At 48.1% G+C, this 25,217-nt stretch overlaps 1 protein-coding gene across 1 annotated transcript in view; it reads left to right on the forward strand.

Annotated features, from left to right (window-relative positions):
* The window catches only part of LOC149370268 (uncharacterized), a 53,700-nt gene that overhangs the window by 23,122 nt on the left and 5,361 nt on the right, over nucleotides 1-25,217 (forward strand). Inside the window, exons 6-9 of the mRNA XM_089561027.1 lie at nucleotides 2,503-3,005; nucleotides 4,057-5,781; nucleotides 13,165-13,368; nucleotides 15,198-15,626. Of these exons, the coding sequence (XP_089417153.1) occupies nucleotides 2,503-3,005; nucleotides 4,057-5,781; nucleotides 13,165-13,368; nucleotides 15,198-15,626 (2,861 nt within the window). The remainder of the gene's footprint in view (nucleotides 1-2,502; nucleotides 3,006-4,056; nucleotides 5,782-13,164; nucleotides 13,369-15,197; nucleotides 15,627-25,217) is intronic.

Below are 25,217 nucleotides of genomic sequence, written 5' to 3' on the forward strand. Positions count from 1 at the left end.
TTCCATCTTTCCTTTTCTGTCGTCCTTGTCCTTTCGAGCGCTTTCACTGTCAAGACACAGGGAACTGTCGCTTAAACCGTCGTGGCAGCGAGAACAGGGCATTTTTGGCGCCGCTTATAAGGTTCAATCGCCTTTACACGCAGTGGAGAAACCTGCTTAAACGAACAAGTGACGACATTGAGCAGCGCTACGATAGCGGAAGACGTTTGGCGCCGATGCGGAACCTCCCAGTCTGCAGATGCGCGTATAAGGTAGCGGAACAATACCTAATAACGCACAGTTGAGCTACTTAATGCTCAATTCAACGAAACAACGTCTCTCTCCACTCCCTGGCTTCCGCACTTTTTTTTCTCCTGTTGACTGAGCGCATAAATCTGCTCGATAGTCATTGAATTTGGGAAAATTGGATTCGGAGTACTTTTATGTTTTTTATTCGTTTTCAAACGTAATTACTCCCTGGTCATAAGGCTCAACTCGACTGACTCAGCTCTACGGCTCCTCTCTAGTGTTTCGTTGGCGCTTAATTCCTGTTGCATTCGGAAATACATCGTGCCGTACTATTGTCGGGCTGGCGCCATGAGCGGCCCTGACCACCTTCTTTTTTAAGCTTGTCGTTCTTTTATAGAAGATGAAGAATGAATGCATACCGCGCTAGGTGGCACTTTGAGTTTAAATTCTGCCTTGCGGTCAAATGTGTGCTGTGTACAGCCATGGAGGAAGAAAAAAACTAGGAGGGAGCATGACGTCACAATCGTGAAGCCTAGTCATAAAAAATATAATGAAAAGCATCATGGGAAATAGGCCCTCACGTGACAAAGCAGCGGTAGCTCTTAGCCGGATTTCGGTTTCGGTTTCCCTCTCTCGCTCTACGAGCAACTGCGCGACCATCTGCTTGTGTTCGCTGACGGCTCCGTGGTGAGCACAAACTGCTCGCTCGCCGCAGCGGCCACCATCCCCGAGCGACGCGTGCGCTGACTGCGGCGCAGTGGAGACATTGGAGCACATGTTCCTTCTCTGTGCCGCTTCTGCAGTGCCGCGTCGCGAGATGCTCGCGGCCTACAGGGCGCTGGGAATCATCCCGGACAGTCTCGAAGCGCTCCTGTGGCCGCGCGGCAGTGAGCGCACCCGTGAAAGGAGCCTCTGTGCGTTCATCGAGCAGGCGGGCTTGACTTCCCGCTCGCTCTTCGCCAGGTAGTGCACGCGTGACACGAACGCTCCGTGGGTGCTACATCGGACGGTATACGCGGCCGGGCGCCCCACCCCGGCCGCTAGTGCAATGTGCCGCGCGCGCGATTAGTCCGAGACAGGACGCTAAGTGCGCGCGGCTACGTAGTACATACAGTTTACTTCTTTTTGTAAGTAATTGTGCGCAGTGGCCGGGAAACCCCGCGCAGGGGCAGACGTAAAGCCGCCGGCACTCTCTCTCGACAGCGAGAGAGAGAAATACTTCACTGCTGCATTTCACGTCGGAACCGCGTATGTGCGCAAGCGTATTCGGCGCGACTTGTGCCTCGAGAATAGCAGAGAACGGCGGGCCCATGGGCGAGCCGAAGTCCGCCTGCCCGAGAAATAGAATCTTGCGCAGCGCGCCGGAGCGCTCGTTAAACACGTCCGTCCGCCGTGAGCGCTCTGGAAGCCATTGCGCCCTTTTTTAGAGGCTCGTTTTCTTCGCCTACTCTCGAGTTCTCCGAAATAAACGCTCCGTATGTGTGTATAACGACGAAAGGAATTCCTCTCCATTCTCTTTATGAACCACAGTTGAACAGTGACGAGGTCGCGGCCGCACCCTTTGATGAAAAGTTTACCTGCAGTTTTCTACAGTGCACCCAAAAACTCGAGTGTAATCAACAGAAGTGTTGAGACGCGGAGCCTTCAGACAACCTCGAGCTCGGTACGCATTCCGCCAAAGCTGCAACCGTGGCTGCAACACTGGCGCTGCGCTTCTGCGCTACATCGGAGCACAGACGTTCACTAAAAAGCACCGCTGGTTGGCAGTCTGGTAACTGTGGAGGGCCTATTTCCCAAGAGTCAGTGCGCAAAAGGGCCCTCGGCAGCGGCGTCAGAGGAGAGAGCTTGCAGAGGCTGAGCGCGCTCTCTCCTAGTTTTCTTTCCTCCATGTGTACAGCCATATCCGGCAGGGTTTGGTTAGCCAGCACGTCTCTCTATGTTTGCTTCGTTGATTGAATATGTGCCATCTTCAGTTGTCTCTTTGTTCTTACTTTTTTTTCTCTGTTCAGCTAGGAGTGTAACGACATTTTTATATTACTGCCTCTGTTCTATGCTTTCTTTTTTACCATTTATTGTTCTAATATCATTCATAGTTACTGCTGGCTTGAAACTAGTTGTCACATGCTGTGCGCTTTGCCTTGTATTGGTTTCCTGGACTTCGTCAGGCTGCGTTAGCAGCTTTTATCCAGGAAACCAGCAAACCATCCAGAAATGTTTGGTGAATAAAGTTAATTGAATTGAAGTGAATACTCTCTGTATATCGATGCCACGCAGAGATCGCCACCAAGGGTTACAGACTGTGGGTGGTCATGCTGGACGCACTGCACACTGTCTGCTGGGACGACGAAGACAACGAAGACGACGCCAACTCCGGTTCCTCAAGGGGCAGCGACAGCAGCAGCAGCAGCAGCAGCACAGAGTCACCGGCCACCCGTCTCTCCATGTCCGAGTCTCTGGCGATGCCTGCCACGGACGCGAAAGCGCGAAACAGGCTCGGGAAGCGGAGGACGTGCAGCAGCGGCAGTGGAAGAAAGCCGCGGCCAGTGCCAAGGGGCGGCAGTTCTCCCCGAGCCCAGCGTAAGCACGGCGGCGACCGTGGGGAAGACGACGACGACTTCGTGGCGCCCGTCGTCAAGCGAAGTCGGGGAAGGCCGCCCAAACCGAGAACGACCCGAAGGACAAGGAGGACCGCATCCCGGACCTCGTCCCGATCGCGAGCCCATCCATCCTCGAGCGCACTCGAGGCCCTCTCCATGGCCACGCGCAGAGCGCTGGAGGTGAGGACCCTTCAGGCAGGCTGCGCGTGAACTGTGCAATATCAGCGCCAGCACACTGCAGAACCAGATCGGTTTATATCTAATAACAGCTGTCTATAAAGGGCATTTATCAGGCATGTATAACCGTTGCTTTGTACTTGTAGATTTCTCTTCTTGGTTCAATAATCTTTCTATGGTTAGTTAGTTTATGTTAGTTAGTTAGTTTATGGGGTTTAACGTCCCAAAGCGACTAAGGCTATGAGAGACGCCGTAGTGGAGGGCTCCGGAAATTTCGACCACCTGGGGTTCTTTAATGTGCACTGACATCGCACAGTACACGGGCCTCGAATTTCTCCTCCAAAGAAATTCAGCAGGTTATACGATAAGCTATTATATCTCTGTGATTTCTCTGCACGGCAATTGAATTATGAAGAACATTCTTGCCGAAAGCGCCCATGCAACTGTTCCGACCTGAAAAGAGTCCTAAAATGTATAGTTGTCATCCCAGTACCGTGAACACGGGTGCACGATTGAGGCGCTTCCGCGTTGTCTGTCATCTGCATATTACGCGTGCTTTCTTCCTCTTGAATCTCGCGATATGGCATCGAAACGGCATCGAAAAGAACGCACTCACGTATTTATGCATATCTCCACTGTACGTCGTTGTCTCGGGCTACCTTGTCATTTGCCGCGGAAAGCCTCAGTTTCTATTCGATAGAATTTTTTCCAGTTTGCGAAGCTTAGAGCTTTTCGTTACCATGTATGAATGCAAGAAAAAAAAGTTTTCTATATTGAGGGTTTGAACAACGCAGCAAGCCCATTTCCGAACAAAGCGTCAGCATAATGTTGTTAGTGAGTTTTAGAACAGCCGACACAGATACGTACGCTTATACGCAAGCGCTTTGCGTGACTTATTGCTCTAATTGTGTCAGGATTTCGCTAAAGGCTTGGTTATTTGGAAAAACTTGCGTATAAAATATATGAATGCACAGAAATAACCCGAATGAGGGGATGCACTATTGATATACGAATAAAATCCCGAGCATTGAGTTCTATTTTCTTTTGGTCCCAGGACTCGGCCGACCTGACGTTCGACATTTGTCGCATGAATGGGGATTTCGAGGCGACCAGCGACGTGGCCGGTTACTTCCCCGACCTCAACATCGCCGGAACCCACAGCCACCCGTCCGAGCTGCTCGCCAGGTTCCGCGGCTCGCCGGAGAAGAGCGGCGGCTACACCATCGTGGAGTCCTCCAACGCAAGCTCGAACGGCGACCCGAAAGACCAAAGCGTCAGCGAAGTTTGCAGCAGTAAAGCGGAAGACGCAGCCGGTGACAACGACAGTGAAACGAATGAAAAGCTCACAGCTAGTCACCAGAAAGATCGTTCGAGTGAAAGTCCAAGTTCGGCCTCGGAGGTTCCCGAGACGACCGCCGTACCCACTATAGAGGACACGAACGCAACGCGATCGAATCAGTGCGCTGTCGAAGCATCCGTTCGAATGCAGGAAGAAACCATCGCGGCTGGGAGCTCGGATACCAGTGTCAGCAGCAGCCACTGCGCAGATCAAAGCGGCGAGTCAGCGGAGGACGCTCCTCAAGAAGGTGCAAAGGGCGGGGCGACGGGAGAAACAGCGCCGCGGAATGGCCACGGCGACGCCATAGTCTCGGCGAGCCCATTCACGCCCTCCAGGCACGCTTACGTACAGACCTCTGCTGTGACGCCTCCGAGGTGCCGGTCCGTTCCTCCTCTCCACTTCACCCCGGTCCTGTGTCGCCCGACAAAGGCTCCGCACGCATCCAGTCCTGCTAGCAGCGACGGCTCGGCGGGGACCGCAGACGAGGACGGTATCTGCTTGGCCGGGCCTCATGTGTCCCGAGAAGATGGACCCGGGGACGTTGAGAGCAAAGTTCACGCCCGCCTGATCGCACCAAAGCCAAACGCCGACGGCGAAATCCGAGAGTCGGCGAACAACGGAAGCGCGGTCTCTGGAGGTGTAGCATCGGAGAACAGCCCGGGCGAGTGTTGGCGCGACACCGGTGCCTGCGGCGATTCGGCAGTGAAGCCGGTTGGAACAAGCGACGAGACCGTCGGGGCTGACAGTGCCAGCCCAATGTCGTCGGCCGGCGGTGACGCGGTCGCCTTGCAGATCGGCGCTTGCGTGAACGCACCTCCAGAACAGCCACTCGGTCCCCAGCCCGCTGCAGGCAACATCTCCCCCGAGCGAGTCCCGCATACGCGGGAGAGGTGGCCGGTCAGGCTCCAGGGGGACCTGCCGATGGCGGAGCCCGACTTCTACTGCGGCCTGGACAGCCCCAAGTCGAGCTTCAGCTTCTCGTCGGGGTACCTGAGCGAAGAGGCCCTGTCTCCCACGATGCGCTACCACAGCAGCTCCAGTCCTCTGCCGCAGCTGTCCCCTTCGCGGCTGTCTCCGTTGCTGCCGACGTTGTGCCAGCCGCCAGTGCAGCAGGAGACGGCGCCCGCCGTGTCGACAAGGGAGCCGGCTGAACCGCCCAAGGAGCGCAGGGAAGCGGTCTTGCCGGAGGCCAGGGAGTCCGCGCCGGGGTGCGCAGTGCCGACGCGCCAAGGCTCGCTCATGCCGGCCGGGCGGCAGCGTCGAGTGCCGTCGCCGCCGACCGGGGCCCCGACGCCGTTGCAGAGGATGTCGGCCCTGGTGTCCGAACTGCAGCCTCCCGCTGCGAGTGGCGCTGCCTCCTTCCAGTCCCCGTTTACCCCGCCGCCCGCTGCAGTCGGCGCTGCTTGCGGTTCCCAGGGTCGGGACGCCACGGCGTTTAAGGTGAGTGTGCGTATGTGTTGTCCCGCGAAAATTCACCGAATATGAGCCAGCGTATGTACTCGTTGCGTCTGCGCGGGTAATATTAGGCGCCGCAGTATAATGGGCGGACAGCAGAGATCTTTTCAGTTCCTCTCCGCATCGTAGAGGCTTACAAAGCCCGCATCTATTCAAGCGTGGCGAGAATGCAGCGGGTGAAATTCAGGTCTGCATTTCTTGTTTCTGCTACGCACCACGCAGGTGGAAACGGACACTGAGGACAGCCATGTCCAACATTTTTGGGCAAAAATTTTCAATATTGGAATATTGTAAGGTACTATTACGGAGATTCTTCCGATGCGTAGCAAAATGTTTCTTCAAATTTCTTTCCATCACTCGCATCGAGTATTTAAAGCTGCCATAGGAAACCAACGGAGGACATTTTTATCGATAGAAATAACGTTAATAGCAAAACAAATAATCCAAACCTGCCGACAGAAGATCTGCAAATATATTTATTGATGTAGCGAAATCTTACAAAGTACGAAAAAATTATGTTCATGAAATATTTCCCGTCGAAAAATGTTTGTCCAAAATATTAAGTAAAATCCTATCAATATTTCGGCTTTTTGTGGTTCTGTTGGTGTTTGTTCGGAAGCGAAGTACGCATCTTTTGATTAGAAAGTTGGAATGAAAGTTGTTTTTTTTTCTCACCTCTTATTGAAACTCCTGACACTACTTATTACGTCGAGTGCGCCAAGAACATTGTAATCTCTGATGAAGAGGTGACTTATGTACCTATATCCTCATATTTGCACGGATAAACCATGTACTTGACATTCCCGAAGTGGCGATACCTGTCTACAATTTTTTTCTCTTTCCTTGCTCATAAAAGCTTCATTTTCAGTGAAAGCAGCTTCTATACCGGCGAGTACAGAAATTCATCGATAAAAGCCGACTTGAAATGCATATGAAACCTTTGGGGCTCATTTTAGAACCAAGAAATTACTTTTCTTGCTTTGTTAGACTCAGTCGTACTCACTGAAATCGTCTGTCAAAGGCGCAAGGCCCACCCGTGCGCATCCGTTGAAAAAAAAAGAGCCGACGCTGATGCAGCGATAGAATATAGAGCGTTAATACGCCTAACACAGGTCACTGGTTCGAATCCCTGCCGCAAGCTAGACTAACTTAACTAGTAAGTTTATGCCGCACGAAACGCGAACTCGTATTCCGCCACCCCGAACACACTGCACCAAGTGGTTGAGCCACAGTGTTCATATAAAGATTCGTAAATGCGTGGAATTGGGGATACATAGGTCATCGTTTCGGATCCCTGCTGCGAGCAACGCTCTAAGTTTATGCTGCATGAAACGCTGAATCGTATGATACCATCCCCGGAACATTCTGGAGCAAAGGGTTGGCTCACAAATTTTACACGAATGTGTAATATATATATATATATATATATATATATATATATATATATATATATATATATATTACACATTTTTTTTCTCTTTCCTTGCTCATAAAAGCTTCATTTTCAGTGAAAGCAGCTTCTATACCGGCGAGTACAGAAATTCATCGATAAAAGCCGACTTGAAATGCATATGAAACCTTTGGGGCTCATTTTAGAACCAAGAAATTACTTTTCTTGCTTTGTTAGACTCAGTCGTACTCACTGAAATCGTCTGTCAAAGGCGCAAGGCCCACCCGTGCGCATCCGTTGAAAAAAAAAGAGCCGACGCTGATGCAGCGATAGAATATAGAGCGTTAATACGCCTAACACAGGTCACTGGTTCGAATCCCTGCCGCAAGCTAGACTAACTTAACTAGTAAGTTTATGCCGCACGAAACGCGAACTCGTATTCCGCCACCCCGAACACACTGCACCAAGTGGTTGAGCCACAGTGTTCATATAAAGATTCGTAAATGCGTGGAATTGGGGATACATAGGTCATCGTTTCGGATCCCTGCTGCGAGCAACGCTCTAAGTTTATGCTGCATGAAACGCTGAATCGTATGATACCATCCCCGGAACATTCTGGAGCAAAGGGTTGGCTCACAAATTTTACACGAATGTGTAATATATATATATATATATATATATATATATATATATATATATATATATATATATATTACACATTTTTTTTCTCTTTCCTTGCTCATAAAAGCTTCATTTTCAGTGAAAGCAGCTTCTATACCGGCGAGTACAGAAATTCATCGATAAAAGCCGACTTGAAATGCATATGAAACCTTTGGGGCTCATTTTAGAACCAAGAAATTACTTTTCTTGCTTTGTTAGACTCAGTCGTACTCACTGAAATCGTCTGTCAAAGGCGCAAGGCCCACCCGTGCGCATCCGTTGAAAAAAAAAGAGCCGACGCTGATGCAGCGATAGAATATAGAGCGTTAATACGCCTAACACAGGTCACTGGTTCGAATCCCTGCCGCAAGCTAGACTAACTTAACTAGTAAGTTTATGCCGCACGAAACGCGAACTCGTATTCCGCCACCCCGAACACACTGCACCAAGTGGTTGAGCCACAGTGTTCATATAAAGATTCGTAAATGCGTGGAATTGGGGATACATAGGTCATCGTTTCGGATCCCTGCTGCGAGCAACGCTCTAAGTTTATGCTGCATGAAACGCTGAATCGTATGATACCATCCCCGGAACATTCTGGAGCAAAGGGTTGGCTCACAAATTTTACACGAATGTGTAATATATATATATATATATATATATATATATATATATATATATATATATATATATATATATATATATATATAGGGGATGCATTAACAATGTAAAATCACTCCTGAAGAAGATCGGTCTTCCGATCGAAACGTCGAGTTGAATAAATATGTTTCCTTTAACGAAGCGTATACTTCGCTATATATATATATATATATATATATATATATATATATATATATATATATAGAGAGAGAGAGAGAGAGAGAGAGAGAGTAGTATATGTTTCGTTAAAGGAAACATTCGTATACTTCATAAGCATACACTTCGCTATATACACCTGTAAGCAGTCAAGTACTTCATGCTCTCGCAACCTATATATATACACAGATCATGAGAGAGAAATAACTAGAAGAATAAGAATGGGGTGGAGCGCATATGGCAGGTTATCTCAGATCATGAATGGCAGTTTTACCAATATCCCTCAAGGGAAAAGTATACAACAGCTGTATCCTACCGGTACTCACCTATGGGGCAGAAACGTGGAGGCTAACAAAGAGGGTTCAGCTTAAGTTAAGGAGAACGCAGCGAGCTATGGAAAGAAAAATGATAGGTGTAACGTTAAACTGAAGAGATCGGAAGAGGGCGGAGTGGGCGAGAGAAAAAACGCGAGTTAATGACATCCGAGTCGAAATCAAGAAGAAGTGGGCTTGGGCAGGGCATGTAATGCGAAGGCAAGATAACCGCGGGCTCTGCGGCTGGTTTTTTCCGCTTGCAATAGTTGTGCAGTGGTATCCTGATGACCTCGGCTCACGATTCATGTTCACAGTCAGCGTCAAAACACGTAAAAGCTGTTTTCTCGTGCAAAAGACAGCAGCACACGAACGTCACTCAACGCGTACCTCGCCACCCGCGCATACCAGGAGGAAGAGAAGCGGCGGCGCGCGCGCGCCGGTTCGAGGCTATTTTTCGTTGCTATGGAGGCCGCCATCTTGGCTTCTATCCGTGGAATCAGCATAACATCGAGGCTCGAAACTCGACTAGTAGAAACGCTCTAGAAAACTAGTACCACCTCCAGAGCACAGCTAGCGAATAAGGCTGCTGTTTGTAACAGACTGTATCAAATTAGTGCAGGCGTTGGAGCAGCGTGTCAGGAACACCGAAGCACATTTATTCGCACCTTGACGTGGTTTCTCTGAGGCTTCGCAGCTGAAGACGGCTGCATGGCGCTAGAATCTGCGAGACCAGCTGTATAACGACAGAAGGAAACTTCGCTTTCAGAGCTTCAAAATTTTTTTTGTTACAAATCATCGCAGGACTTTCGATCCCATTGAGTGGTGTGTTCTACGGCGGCGACCATGGTGATGCCTGCCTTCTTGGACCGCATACACAGACGCTCACTCGCGACAGTGAACTGGAGACGGCTTCTTGACCGCCAATAAACCTTCCGTTGTGTTTTCCATGCATGCGTAGGAGTTGCTTTCTATGCGTACGCAGTTGATCGTCAGCCGAACATATTTAGGGGAACATCCTACTAAGGTGGAGTTTATTTCAGTCAGGCGAGCGATTGCTGGCTAATGCGTACGGGAACTCGGGGCTGCGCACGAAAGCCACTTAGCATTCTCGAATCTAAGTTTAAGAAAAATTCGTCCAGGGCCCGTATTTCCCATGGCTTCTTTTCCCGCACCAGCCCCGGTGGTCATGGCGTCGGGCTGCTTTATTTGAGGTCGCCGTACTGAACACTGGCCGCAACGGCTGCGTTTCAATGGAGAACAAATGCAAACAAGTTCGTTGTGCTACGCGATGTCGGCACAAGTCATAAGAACCCCAGAAGTTCTAATTAATAAGGAGATTTGCACTCCAGCGTCTCTCTCAGGCCGAGTACAGCTACCAGACATCGAATCCCGCATACCATACAGTACTATACCATGCGTTGAAAGAAAAAACTACTAATGACGCAAGAAACGTAGACACAGAAGGCACACAAAAGACAGGACTGACGCCAACTTGCAACTGGGGCTTATTGCACCAAGCCTGCCTTCTTGTACTACAACCAAGCCGTATCAACAAATTGGGTCCTCGTTTCTTGCGCCATTACCAGTTTTTTCTTACAACATGAACCAACCCGCCAAAACTAGTTTTACTCATACCATATGTCCTGGCTATCTGCCACTTTTCAGGCCTGCTTTTGATACCAGAACCGGCGGAGGACTCCGCTTGCCCTCTATCCGCCCTGATGTGACGTCACCAGTGGAAACTGTCGATCACAAAGGCATAGAAGATATCAAATTCCGCAAAAAGTCCGATTAACCTTCTAAGGCGAAAGCCTTTAATGGCCCATACTGTCGTCCGGTAGAAGAGGGTGTCACACCTTTGGCAGCGTGTGAACTCGGGAACTAAATAAGATAGGAGAAAACGAATGGTTGCTCCAGACAGAGGAAGAAAAAAATGAACCTCGAAGCCACGTTTCATTACTGTAGAGTAATCAGTTAATTACAGTCAAAAATGTCAAACTTGCATCGAAATAGCGCTGACGTCGATGTAGCCACCGGAACAGTGTAACGTCACATTCACTGAAAGTCGTCACGGCATAGTGTCCTCGTCTTTCGTCTCTCAACTTTCGTTGCCAAAGTGTCCTCGCAATTTTTATTATGGCTCGGTAAAAGCTCATTTAAATTAATGCCTTTTAGTCTGGCGAACAGCTACTCCTAAAAATATCGAATCATTAATAACACTGAAAAATAAAGCGATCAGAGATGAAGAAGCTTTAGATTCTAGGGAAACAAAACAAGGTATTTTTTTTAAAGAACACCGCGTCGGATATTGATCGGCTACATCCATTGAAACTTGCAGTGCACATTTATCTAGAAAGGAAAAAAAAAGTCATGCTTAGTTTGAAAAAAATAAAAGCGTGCCTTGGAAGAAACAAATAACTTTCTTTTACGAGTAATTAAATATAGAATGTCACTCGATACGACCAATTATGAGCTACTTAGTATTAGATACCGGATACGTTGGCTTTTAAACCAATATAAATAATTTAGCCATGCTATCGAAACTTCTTCAATTAGAATGTTTGAGAGAGATTCACTGAAATATTGTTTTCAGCTAGGTTATTCTGTTTAATATGTTCTGAAGCGTTTGTTTGTTGTGGTGACATCTACTTCATGACGCCTTGCAAATTAGTGGTACAAGTCATCCCTTTTTCGTGGTTTATGTGTGTTTAGTGTGCTGCACGATGTATTATGTGCCCTTTTTTATGTTCTGTTATTAGTGCTGTATTTTAGTTGCTGCAGTGGAATTGGCCGGCTATAAGTGTATGCTATCACCGAGTGCACGGGAGGGCTACTTTGAAATACACTAAAAAATTGCACTGTTCTCGAACTTTGTTCAAGATTGAGGGGCCCTATGAGGTTCCTTATGTCCCTGACCATTTATTTTTTGTAGATAGAAAACTAAGAATTAAATGAAGTTACATGAAAATTAATCGGAAAAAGAATCATTATAAGGTATTTCCTCTGGATCCACGGTTTGGTCGAAGATTTAAAAATATAATTCATTTCTTAGCTTTATTGCGCGGCCCGGATGAACGTTAAAGAGTCACTACTTCCTTGATTGATATTTTATTATCTCCGAGTACATGAGAAAGATAACAGTTTGAGGTACATTGAAAAATAAAAAACTGGTACCTTATATCGACGAACACGACAAGAACGAGATGGAGACAGCAAGGAAAGGTGGAGGAAGACGACGTTGACAGAATGACTGAGCTCAATCCCCCCACGTGGGTATGTGCCATTATAAAGAGGTGAAGAAGAAGAAGAAGAATGAGCTCTTTTTTCGCCAACATGCTGTTTGCTATTTTACTTTATTCTTCTGTAGTTTTTCATCGATACATTCACGCTTGGCTCCGATATTTTGTCGTAATCGCCCATGGAAATTTCCGTGTTTATGCCACTATACCTTGGCCAATCCACCCACATGGGTATGCGTTGTGTGTTAAGAGGAAGAAGATTGAGGTTCGCGTTCAATGGCAATGCTAACTATTATTATTATTATTATTATTATTATTATTATTATTTCTATTTATTTTTAATTTTTCTTACTTGCAAAAATTTATTTCGTTATTCTTTTTTCGCTCTCTTTCAGTCAGTGCAAAACTGAACCATTCCATGCGTTGCATTCGAATTTGCACATAAAGCCATCGTCCCATCTTCGATCTCCCAGTTAACAGGACCCCTGTCGTTGCGTCGTCCAATCTGTCAGCCTATACCCTATTACTATACTCCTTTTCCTCTAAAACTGCTCCTATTTCCAACAGTTCACCGCCTGTGTCTTGGCCACTCCCCCGTAGTGGGTGTGTGCCATTTTACTTGAGGCCAACCAACCAACCAACCAATGGCACACAGAAACAAAAAAAAACGATGTTCGGAACAAGATATTTTCATGGACCTTTGTATTATTTGCATGCTTTTCATAATGACCTACGACCTTTCTATTTAAGGCGCCTGCCTGACCGCCGCGTCAGTCAGTGGATCTGTTCATGCACGATGGAAATCGCGAGCGACTGACGCCTTTTCCTTTCCCGTTGAGCAGACCGTACAGCCACGGCCGCTAGATACAAAGCGCAAAGCGAGGTTTGCGCTTTGCATCAAGCGGCCGTGGTACAGCGTGGCTCTACACTCGTGGTTGACTCCTCGCAGCCTACCGGCGGACAGGCGAGCCATGCCGGAGTGCCGTGCGTCGCCCGGCCCGTGCCGACGCAGCCGGGGACTTTGGTCTCACCCCAGCGGCTGCCGCTGACCCCACAGCCAGAGGCCATCGCCTACCTCATCCCTACGTCGATGGGCTCCTACCAGGCCATCCCGCTGCAGCACGCCGTGAGGCCGGACGGCACCGCGTACGACGTGAGTCGCCGTGCGCCCCTGGTGTCCGATCACTGTTTTCATACGTGTAGCTTACGCGCACGAGGAATAACAATAATAATAATAATAATAGTGATCTGTATTCGACCACCATGCCTTACATGACAGGGGCAAGGAGTAAAAGCTGAGCACTGACGGCTTTTGTAAAGTCCTGGATCCCCTACATTCAGCTGTGGAACAGAAGATCGGGATAAACGCAGTTTTTTTAAAGTGAAAAGAAAAAGGAAAAAGGCAACACAAGTAAAGATTAGCTCTTCAAGGTCAAGCCACTGATAAGAGCGGCGGCCGTTCACTTCGCCTCGGTCAGCGAGCACGCTCCGTTTGATCGAAACGTCGTTGAGAGCCATGTTGAGAGCGCTGCAATATGGTGGCGCACGAGCGCAGTCACGTGGTATTTTTTCATATTTCGCGGGCTTTCTTCAGATGCCGGAAAAAAGGACCCCGTAGGAGGTACGAGCTATAATAACTAGATCGGTTGTTTCTAAACCTGCTCTACGACCTAACGTAGCGCTCTTGGCACTAAATGAATATTTGAAAATTTGCCTGATTCATCTTGGTTAATTAACTAGTTAAGCGGAATATAAAAAATATTCCGAGGATCGTCACATGATGGCAAATATGTTATCGCTGGTTTCTGCGGGCTGCGGTTTACCCTTTTTTTTAAATCCTTGGTTCAAGTTATGTGAAACACCCTGTACATGAGGATGGAATTGTTGCTGCCGGGTTATGATAAACCATCCCCCAGTGAAGCGCCACTTAGTGTGAATAACTGTTCAACTATTTATTTGTGAGGGCGTAGTATACACCAAGTGGCGGGTGCTCTCCGGTCGTGAATAGCAGATCACCAGTGTGCCTTTAGTGGAAAGTGTATAACAGATGTATCTTATCTGTATCACCTATGCTATAGGAAGGCGGAGGCTAACGAAAAGGGTTCAACTTTAAATTGTGGACAGCGCAGTGAGCTACGGAAAGGAAACTGATATCGGTAACGTTAAGAAACAGGAAGAGGGCAGAGTGGGTCAAGTGGAGACATCTTAGTCGAAATCAAGGAGAAATGCGCATGTGCACGACATGTGTACTGCGAAGGCAATATAATAGGCAGTTTTAGCTGAGCGTTTTTACGGCCAGCGGGGCGGAGCAGGCGAGCGGATACACCAGCGGAGACGCGCGCGAGAAAAGAGTTTTAGCCGGGCGGATCGCCCGTCTTCTCGAGCGGACTAGAGTCGAATTGCTCTGCTGCTCCACCTATAGGTCCCAATTCGAGTTAGAGTGAAAAGAATATAAATTAAGCCAGCTAATAATACGCTGAAACTATTTAGTAAAGATAGATTCTGTGTTTTAGTTAATTATTTGGTAAGAGTTGCGTTTTAAATGTACGAAAGAGGCTGCCATCTTGAATACCCATACACGCCCGCGCGCTCTTACGGACGCTCGCGCGCTGCCTATCGCTCCGCTGGAGAGGGCTTCCCAGCGGGCCTAAGCTTCGCTCCGCAAAAACGCTGGCCGGCCCAGCGACGTGCGCATGCGCAGTGGCGTCTGCGCCCGTCCGCTCCTCTCCGCTGGCCGTAAAAACGCTCAGCTAAAACGTCTAGTAACGGACTGAATTCCAAGAGAATGCAAGCGTAGCAGGTTGCGGCAGAAAGTTAGGTGGGTTGGATGAGATTCGGAAGTTTGGGGGGATAAGTTGGCCGCAGCATGCACAGGACAAACAGAGGCATTTGTCTTGCAGCGGGTGAAGGTAGAGAGATGACGATGATGGCTGTATACCAGATGGCCTCAACGTGGCTCTGTGGTTCGTGTTGCGTTCGCAGTACCACGGCGGCGGCGTTCCTGTCCACTGGAGCTATCCGCAGTTCTTCTACCTCCCCGCCGAGCTGCCGACGGGTCCCGCGCAGCCGCCTCTCTTCCTCCCCGACGTCAGCCCCGAAGCGCAGCGTCACGCCCTGTCCAGCGCTCCGTGGCTCAGGGCCCGCCGGCAATACCAGCAGCAGCTGAGGCACGCTCACGTCACCAGCGGCGCGTTGGACTCCGCCTACGCCGCTCCGGTGGCGACGGCAGCGTCGACGAAGCGGCCGGCGCCTGCCCGAGACAAGGGCAAGACAGCGGCGGCGCAGTGGCAGCACCGAGCTTACGCGGCGCCCTACCACCAGGTGGCTCAGCCTGTGCTGGTGGCGCCCTCTGGACAGCAGCAGCAGCACCTGGTGCAGTCTCTCATCCAGCAGCAGCAGCAGAGGAGATGAGTGAGTAATGGGCCGAGTGAATTTGACGGATCATGGCCACACTCTTTGCTGTGAGGCGCACGCCGAGATACAGATTACATTTTGCACTATCCGTGGTCCTTTCGAGAAGTTTCAAATGTCGGCGCCTCGGCGTTTTGCGGGAACAACCGTGGGTGGCTTAACCATGAAGTCTCCGTTGCGGCGATGTCAGCATCACGCGCAGCTGTGAAAGGAGCATGAGCATGAAATGGAAGCCGGGAGCGGAGAGCATGTAGTGGCAGTCAGCGTATGTGAGGACAAATGTGGAAGCCAGCTGTGGTTGATGTTGGTGAGTGGGGATTGATTGGTGCCCACATCGTATACGATGCGAAGGAGGCGACGTCAGTATGAATTACACTCGGTATAGCGAATCCAAATTTCGGGTTAAATTGCCATAACTGCGGCGCGAATTTTTAATTGTGGGTTAGATGGGCATTTTGTCTTTTCCATGTCCACATTTTTTTGTCCGTCCGTATGCTGTGATTAATGTCTCACGTGGATAACAAAACATGCGTTTTTTTTCTTCTGCTTTTCTAATCAATTAGTTTTAAGCGATAACGTATTCAGCAATATCCTAAATTGATCAACACCACAAAATAAATACATTAATTATAAAAAAAAATCCTCTGTGCCCCTTGGTTTCTGTGGCTGTTGGCTTCTTTCAAAACATGCGTAAGGTAACCAGGATGACAATAAAGATCACCGGTGTCTTTATGGGAGTACACTGCACATATGTGCGCATGTAAGTAAGCGGATGGGTTATTCGTATTATCCAAATCAGCTTGTAAGAAGCGGATGAGGAAGATTCGAAGAAGGCAGCCTCAACAGAATCTTATCCTGGCATTCCCGGTGACATGAAGTGCCGAGGGAAGGCGTGGTAACCCGCGCAAAGCGCTTTGCCTCTTCCCCTCTCGTAAGCGGCTAACACCGCAAGGAGTTTCTGAGTGTATACGGTGTTTATTGTCCTGAAGATGCGTGTGGGCCGAATGAAAGATAAAAGACGCCGTAGTAGATGTGTCAATTCGAATCGATTTAGACCCCCGCGGCTTCCTTCCTGGCATGCACGGAGCACACGGGCGTCTTTTGTATTTAGCATCCATCAAAACGCGGCCACCGAGGTCAGGATGAGATCCCGTGACCTCGAACCCAGCGGCCGAAAGTCTCAGCACTGAGCCACCGCGGCGCATGGCCTATACGACGTGAGGAAAGAAGCGATAACTGTCAAGCAAAGCGCGCAGCTCGTGCGCGTGCATCCCTGCAGTACAGGCCTAGACCGGATGTAGCCTTCAGAATTGGCCTTGCAAGTTTTTACAGCGATAGCTGTTAAAGGCACGTTTCCCGGTTCTGCGGTGTTGGCGTTGTCGGCGTGACGCTCTGCCACGCTGGTTTGTCAGCACGCAGTGTCGTGACGTCACTGCAAGGTGCCACATGGATTGGTCAGGATGCATTGAGATCACGCATGAGATCACTGGAATGAGCCACTCTGAGGGGTTCACAGTGACGTCACAAGTGACGTCGCAAAGAGCAGCCTAGCGATGTCACAACATCCTGCCTGGTGAAAATTACATTCACCACCGCAAGCATGTGTCCCTGATTCTCGCGTTACACAGTGGAAACTGGCCTGATAGCTTTTCCATGTCGCGTCCGTCGAAACACAACCTGCAGCACACTATATAGGGGTTCAGCCAGCGACCAGTCGGACAGCAAAGCCACGAAGCGACCACCGCAGGTCGGTGTGTGTGTGATCACGAGGATATTTCACGGGAGAAATGTAAGGCAGTAGGTGACGCCCTCAGTTTACAACCGCTGCTGCTCGTGGAAGGACTTCTATTTTCCCTTCTCATAGTGATTTGCTTGTTCCGTCAGAACATTTGGAGACCGTGTCTGCTAAATCACGAGCACAACGCAGAGCTGCAGACTCGTCCGTTATGCCTAACCTAAACGGCTTTCCTTAAGCTGCACAGGTACCGCGAAGCCGAAGATAATATAAATTTCACACGTCGTCATGTTGGCTGCGGGTTTTTGCAACTTGGTAACAGTGCCGCGGGTTCGATGCCGGCCGTGGCGGCCGTTTTAAACGGTAAAGTTGAAAGGTGCAAGTGCCCGTGTTTCGAGGTTTCGCTGCTCACATCACAGCTGCACAACGCAATAATTTCTAGTTCTTATTTGTGCGCATTTTCTCAGACGCTGCATTTCCCGCGGTGCGGTGCGGGGACTGGATTAAGTTGTGACTGCAGCTGAGCTTTGCGAATCCCGCCATTGTTGCGTCCAAGTTTCAGTCGCGAGCGCTAACCGAATATTGGACGTCCTAAGAGTAAAAGTTGGCTAGAACAAGAATCAGCGCTATAGATGCATGCAGTTCTAGTGGCCGCCAGTTTTTTATTGCGAAAGCAATACTACTTGCACTTTCACGCCTTTGCCGGGCCGCGGCGGTGACCACCATTGACCTTCGTTTGACCTTGATTGCATTAGATTGGATTAGATTGGATTAGATTAGATTGGACTGGACTGGATTGGATTGGAATATATTAAATTAGATTACATTAGACTACATTACATTAGATTACATTACATTGTATTGTATTGGATTGGATTGTATAACCGATGCATCACCACAAGTCTAACCACAAGCACCACCACCAGCTACACTACCAGCTGAACCATGGAGTAGGTACGGATACTGCTGTCGCAATTACCGGGCTTAACCAAGCTAAGCCACAGCGAATTTTTTTTTGTTCCCACACAAGTGTGCGCGAGTACGCACACAGCGGCACGCACTCAGGGAGAGGAGGAGGGACCGCCATGAACCAACAACGTTGTATGAAGCAACCAGGTACTCCAGGATGGAGAGGAAGACTGGGGGAGAAATGGGATCTGATGGTAACGCGGAAAAGACGCAACAGGGAGGGGCAGTTGGGGCAAGAGCTATCGGCTCGGATTCCGTTTGTTGCTTTTCATTAGGGATAGCTGTGGGGGTAAAGGTAGGGGGTATGTCTGTCTTCCAAGTACTGGAGCTCACCTATAATCCACCCTCTGGGGCCCGGAGGGATGTGATGAAAGACGTGACCATGCCGTAAGGGTGCAGCTTCGCGGGTCTGGTGTTGGTAAAGTTGGGGGAGTGGTGATAGCTGGGCATGTCGTGTCGGAGCTGTGAGCAGTGTTCAGTGATGGTGCGTTTTTAGAGCCATGCCTCGATGCTCGCCGGTGGGTTGACCCAGGGAGCCCGGTCGTGAAGCTCGCGGGCAAGCTGATGAGCTTCAGCTCATCCTCTGCAATCCCTCCATGAGCAGGGATCCACATAAGAACGACGGAGGCAGGGCGTGCATTCAGCGCGGGAAGAGCGTCATGAGTGGTGGGTAGGTTCCGTATGGAACGTATAGGACTCCTTGGGAGTCTTCGTGCGGTGAAATTGTATGTATTTTTTTTTCCTGTGTGGGCCACAAGTGGGCGCGGGGAGGAGGGTAGGAGAGCTGGGCACGGTGGAAGAATACCGTGGAGCTGGGAGAGTGGATGTCAGATGTGACAGGGTCAGTGGAGGAATTGTCGGAGGCATCGGTGTAATCCTGGAGGATTGTGGGGAAGCACGTCTGCCTTTTGCCATCCCTTGCTGATACCAGCGATCATGCGCCGATGTATAGTCGAGCGACCTGGCGATAGCGGTGAAGATGTATGAGATAGGTCATGTATGAGAAGTCGTTCCGGGAGGCTCGCGCTCAGGATCTTTGAAGCCACAGTTACTACATAGAACGGCTCGCTCTGCACAGATGGGCTTCAGTGACGGATTCTAGGCAGTTGTCTCGGCGAGGACAGGACACTTTTTAAAACTGATCTGATTCTTCAATAAATAAGGGGAAATTCTAAAGCTTTTTAGCACATTTGTACTGAGCGTGTTCGAAAATAGCGGCCTCCAGTGGTTTCATAGTTAATAGTAACCCATAGCTGAAGTAGTTTTGGCGTGGTTCGTTCTTTTTTTGAACTTTTAATTCCGCCCGCAAGATTTAGAAACTGTAACGCGCGAGGCTTAGCTTGCAAGATAAGTGCATACGTGAGCATTAGCGATTAGCGATGCGGCTCAAAGACGGAGTACATAAGCAAGACACCAAAGTTAGCGACGTTTCCGCGGTGGGCACGGGCACTTCGTTTTGACAGAATGGTGATACAGAGGCATAACCCGCCTATAAGAGGCAGCCGTTCTCTTTAATACTTAAACCTGAATTTTTCAAAACACATACTATTTACGCCAGTGCACTGCGGTAAGTACTCTAGTAGGGTCCTTCGTCTTCGGGTTTTATGCTTTTTCTGGAATCTGCGGGGTCGAAATTGGGTGGTATTTTCGAGCTTAAATTCGGATACAAATCATATTACTCAGCAAAAAGTTCCATAATTCTGAGTTGGTCGGGTCATATTTTGCACCAAAAGACAATATTTCATTTCATTTCATTTATTGTTCCCTGAAAGGCCCGAAGGCATTACATAAGGGGGGGGGGGGGGGGGGGGGCATATTGGTTTACAACGGCGATGATGGTAACATGCATAACAATAAAAAGAACAAACATAAAAACAAACATAAAAGGGGTTGTAGTCATATCAGGGTTTTCCAGCAGGTGATACATCATTCATTAAATATATATCAAGCAATACTCGCTACAAAGAACGCAGAAGTGGTCAAGATCTATGTGAAGTGAATTTTTATTTTCTCGCGGAATGTTTTGTGATCAGTGCATGCAGCGATGTCGTTAGGCAGTGAATTCCAGAGTGCTATTGCCTTGGGAAAAAATGAGTTGTTGTAAGCAGACGTGTGGCCACTGATGCGTGCTATCGGGTTACCGTGACTACGCCGGGAGGACGTTCGTAGTGGGGCGGTTAATAGAGCGTGCCGTGATCTTGTGTTATGATAAAATGTATGAAGTAAGCATAGGCGGGAAACGACGCGGCGTGATTCTAGTGTTGAGAGACGGAGGGACTGCTTGAGGGCGGTGACACTGGCTTCTCTTGAGTAACATGAAGTGATGAACCGAGCTGCATGATTTTGGATCGATTCCAATTCGATGGTGAGATACGATTGCCATGGGTGCCAGATGGATGATGCATACTCTAATTTTGGCCGCACAAATGTTTCATACGCGAGTTGTTTTATGCTAGGGGATGCAGATGTCAGATTTTTTCTCAGGTAGCCAAGTGTGCGGGAAGTGTCGGAGCAAATGGTTCTAATGTGGGTGACCCAAGAAAGTGTTGATACTATAAGCGGTCGTTTTTTTTTTTTGTGCGCGACAAAAAATGCTGCATTTTTTGCTATTTCTTTCGTAAACAACATGGAAATGGCAGGTAGAACTAAGAAATTGCAGGAATTCAAGCGTTTATTTTTTGTCCCATATTTTCGACTACGTCGCCTGCATCAAGCCTGTTCTGCGCTGCACTTTCGCGTAATCCGCTCTAAACCTGCCTGCCTGTGGACACTGCCAAAACGTCCAACGAAAGAGCGACCGTTTTATTATTTATTATTTATTGATACAGGCAAAGCGTTCCCGATTTCAATGACGTTGTAAAAAAAAAGACTAGCGAAGAACATCAGTTCGTGTCATAAAGCTTGATGGCTCTGTCGTGATTTATTCTCGCACTCCGTTTTCCAGGGAAATGAACATTTTTTTTTTATCTTCAATTATCCTTGAAGGATAATTGAAGATAAAAAAGGCTGTTTTCCTTCGCGTTTTTAATGATTCAAGCCCATACGAGCGTAAAATCGCCATTACCTAGTCTATCTTTCTGTCCCTCGAAAAAATAAATCAAACCGTCGTTCTTTGAATTCTTTCTAATTTGTCTATTAAAACTTTTTTTTTTTTGGGGGGGGGGGGGAGCGGGACAGCGCAAGCGCATTCTAAGGGCAGACGTATGAATGTTTTGTAGGCAATCCACTTCATATCCTTCGTTGCCATAGCAACGGTGACGCGAAGAGGCAAGAATTTCCCACCCCCGAAATTTTACCTGGGCCGATTTGAACCAATATCGATGTCCAGCCGTAAATGACCGGGCACCTCCAAATTTGACCCCGGGTCATTTGCAAAAATCTGGCCCCCGGGCCACACCCGAAAAAGAAGTTCACGGCTTTGACATGTACCCCGGCTTATTGTTTTCAACGACCTTGGAAACGCTCACATTTTGTGTGTAGATCGCCGTTACGTTATACGCTGCAAGTCTTTTCTGCCTGGGATGCTCGAAAACAGAAACGCATAATACGAATAACTGAGAGCGCCCCCTATAGAAGTCACTCTACTCCGCTTTTGAAAGAGAACAATGTATTAAAAATACAAAACCTTCCCTTACAAAAAAAGTTTTAGAGTCTATAGAGTGTCTATAGACTTCTCTCTATAAAGTCTATAGACTGTCTATAGACAAAAGTCTATAGGCATTACAAAGGCCATAGACAGTCTAAGGCAATCTGTAGATTTATGGCCATACACTTTTAGTAGACTTTCGTCTATGGGCAGTCTATAGTCTGAATAGACAAAAAGCAATATCTATAGGAAGTCAATAGAGTCAATAAGAAGTCTATACACTGTCTATAGACCATTTTTAAAAGGGTTATAGTCAGAAAAAAATAACGGCTATTACTTACTAGCTTATAAAAACTAAAGCTTAATGAAAGTGGCTTTTTTAGAGAATACCTTCTGAAAGAATACTACATTTCACTCTGAACGTCTGGTAGCAAGGACAAGATATGCATAAACTCTGGTATGCAAAAGCAATCGTTTATATAAGAGCAGATTTTTTAAATGGCCATCCTACTACTATCGCCTCTATTGCAAACGAATCATCTCCATAACAATTAAAAAAAAGAGAGTTGAACATGTATTTGTTGTCACTTTAGAAAAGACGATTTCATTATCGCTTTCTGCCTTCAGGGCCTGTTTGATATGCAATATCATCGATTTTATGGGGTTTCAGTGTATGTTAATCTATTTCTGTTTTTTTTCTTACGCCGCAAGCCTAGGTGTTGTGTGTTTTGGGAAAGGGGACTGACTATTGTCAGGCATCCACGCCTTTTTTCAGCCTCTTAGACCTTCTGCTTCGTACTTTGTCTGAATAAACTTTCATTCATTCGGTGTGATCACCGCGCTTTTCGCGAGTGCGCAATAGTTCGCGAAATATTCGGTAATTCGCACCGGGTCAAAAATTAAAGGGTCAGACTACTCACCGAGATGAGTGTATAAATAATGGCATATTCTGGTAGTCGGCACCCTATAACATCAATAACGAGGGATCGCTCCCGGTTTAGGCAGGCATTTATATTTTATTTCGGCGTTGAAAGTCGCGTAAAAATGCATGGTGGCGACCCCAAACGTTCATTTTGTTGGTGCAGGTGGTAGTCTTTTTTTTTTGTAGAAGCATAAGTGAATATACTACGTACCGTTAGTATGCCCCAATGTCACAGAAACGTACGTTTTGTTCAAGTAAATTGTAGAAGGCGTACCGCTCGCTTTTTCTGTAAATCACATGAATATTTATAGTTATACGTACGCTAAACGCAGGCACATTCCCACTTTTAGTTCACCGTATGCTAGCAGAGACGCAAAAATTAACTCAGCCTATAGTGCCGCCATCTGCTTGTCAAGACGGAAACCATTGCTGTAAACAAACCGGCTCTCCACTTAAGCCTTGAAGCGGCAGAATCGTCACTATAATTATTAAAATAAAGCAAATTTATCACTTATACGTTTTCTTATAGGCGAGATGAGACGAATCGAAAGACCGGCGCCCCATTTGTGACCAGTGAACGCACTGAAAAAGGAAGCAACAACGAGAATTCAGTCCGAAGCGAGAGGTACGGCTTCAACGGGCGCCGCCATGTTTGTCGCCGCGCGGCGGAAATCCAGATGGTTGCCAGATGAGACTACCACTTCATACAGATGTGTTCCCACATCAATAAAATCTATTTTAAAATGTTCTACCGCACTCCTTGGCACCACACCTGTCTAAACGGTAATTAGAGTAATGAGCTATCGGTTGCCGCAAAGAAAATATGGCCGATAAAATTCTGTAGACTGACCCTTTAGGTTAGCTCATGCGCTACTAGAGCTACACTTCGTCACGCTATAATTTTCTAAGGGACGCTTTCGGAGTGACTTGCATCATGACTTTGTTGTCTTTGTCATCAACATGTCCGAGCTAATGAAAAAGTCAATGAACAGTGGTTATCTGAAGGTCTGTACTGGCGCAGTCGTACAGAATACATTACAACGGCCGCTGAATGGAAACGTGCTTGCATTAAGCGGCCGTGGCACTCCTCTGGCTCTAGTCGCATTTCGACAACGGCTGCATTCGGTTGATTTTTCTTCCCTTTGAAACACGCAGTTCATCCGAGAGTAAAACGGTTCACTCTGGCTGTTTCGAACACGCTTAAAGGTGCACTGAAGAGGAATCTGAACTCGTCTTTTTGCCGCGGGAACTCGATCTGCACGTTCCGAGCATTCTTAGAAACTTCGACTTATTACCCTGTGCGGCCGATTTCCCCAATTAAATCGAATTAACGTCCGGCTCCCGCCTTTATTTTTTGAACTCTCCCCGTACGGTGAGCGGAGTCGACCAACGCGTGGAGTGTCTTTCACCCAGTCCCGCGGCGGCATTGCTTTCACTTTATTTTGTTTTTTAGGTTTCCGCGCATAAATAGCTTCATTCGCAGATAATACAGCCGCAAAATAAGCCCGGAGAAATAAAAATACGCGCGGACTATTTGCTTTTACGGATTACTACGTATTACTCCGCCGATTGCAGAGCGGCAAGCCGCCGCGGGACTGGGTGAAAGGCCACGCGTTGGTCGACTCCCGCCCGCCGCACGGGGAGAATTAAAAAAAAAAAAAGGCGGGAGCCGGGCGTTAATTCGATGTAATTAGGGAAATCGGCCGCACAGGATAATACATCGCAGTTTCTAAGAATGCTCGGAACGTGTAGATTGAGTTCCCGTGGCAAAAGGACGAGTTCAGATTCCTGTTCACTGCACCTTTCATGTTAAACATGGAGAAAAAAAAAAGGGGGGGGGGGGGGGGGGGTCAGGAGGGATCGTTATGTCATGCGACCGGCCTTCGCTAGTCAAGCGTTCTTGAAGCCCCTCAATCTGATCTTTTCTCCAGGCACGACAAAGACGGCCCCACGTGACAGCCGAGACCACGGTGGCCAATTGTACCTACGGGCCGTCGCGTGGGGCCGATTTCCGGCTCTTGAAGGTGCACTGAAGAGGAATCTGAACTCGTCTTTGCGCCGCAGGAACTCGATCTACACATTCCCAGCATTCTTAGAAACTTCGACTTATTGCCCTGTGCGGCCGATTTCCCTAATTAAATCGAAGTAACGTCCGGCTACCGCCTTTTTTTTTTTGAATTCCCCCGCACACGGTGGGAGGAGTCGACCAACGCATGGAGTGCCTTCCAGGCAGTCGCGTGGCGACTTTGCCTTCGCTTTTATTTTGTTTCTTCTAGGTTTCCGTGATTAAATAGGTCTAGTCAGAGACTACATTGCTGAAAATTAGGCCCACGGAAATAAAAATACGCGTGGACTCTTTGCTTTCGTAAAAATACGCTG

The sequence above is a fragment of the Amblyomma mixtum genome, chromosome 1 (assembly GCF_055824585.1).
Source record: "Amblyomma mixtum isolate Tamu chromosome 1, ASM5582458v1, whole genome shotgun sequence".
Taxonomy (NCBI): Eukaryota; Metazoa; Arthropoda; class Arachnida; order Ixodida; family Ixodidae; genus Amblyomma; species Amblyomma mixtum.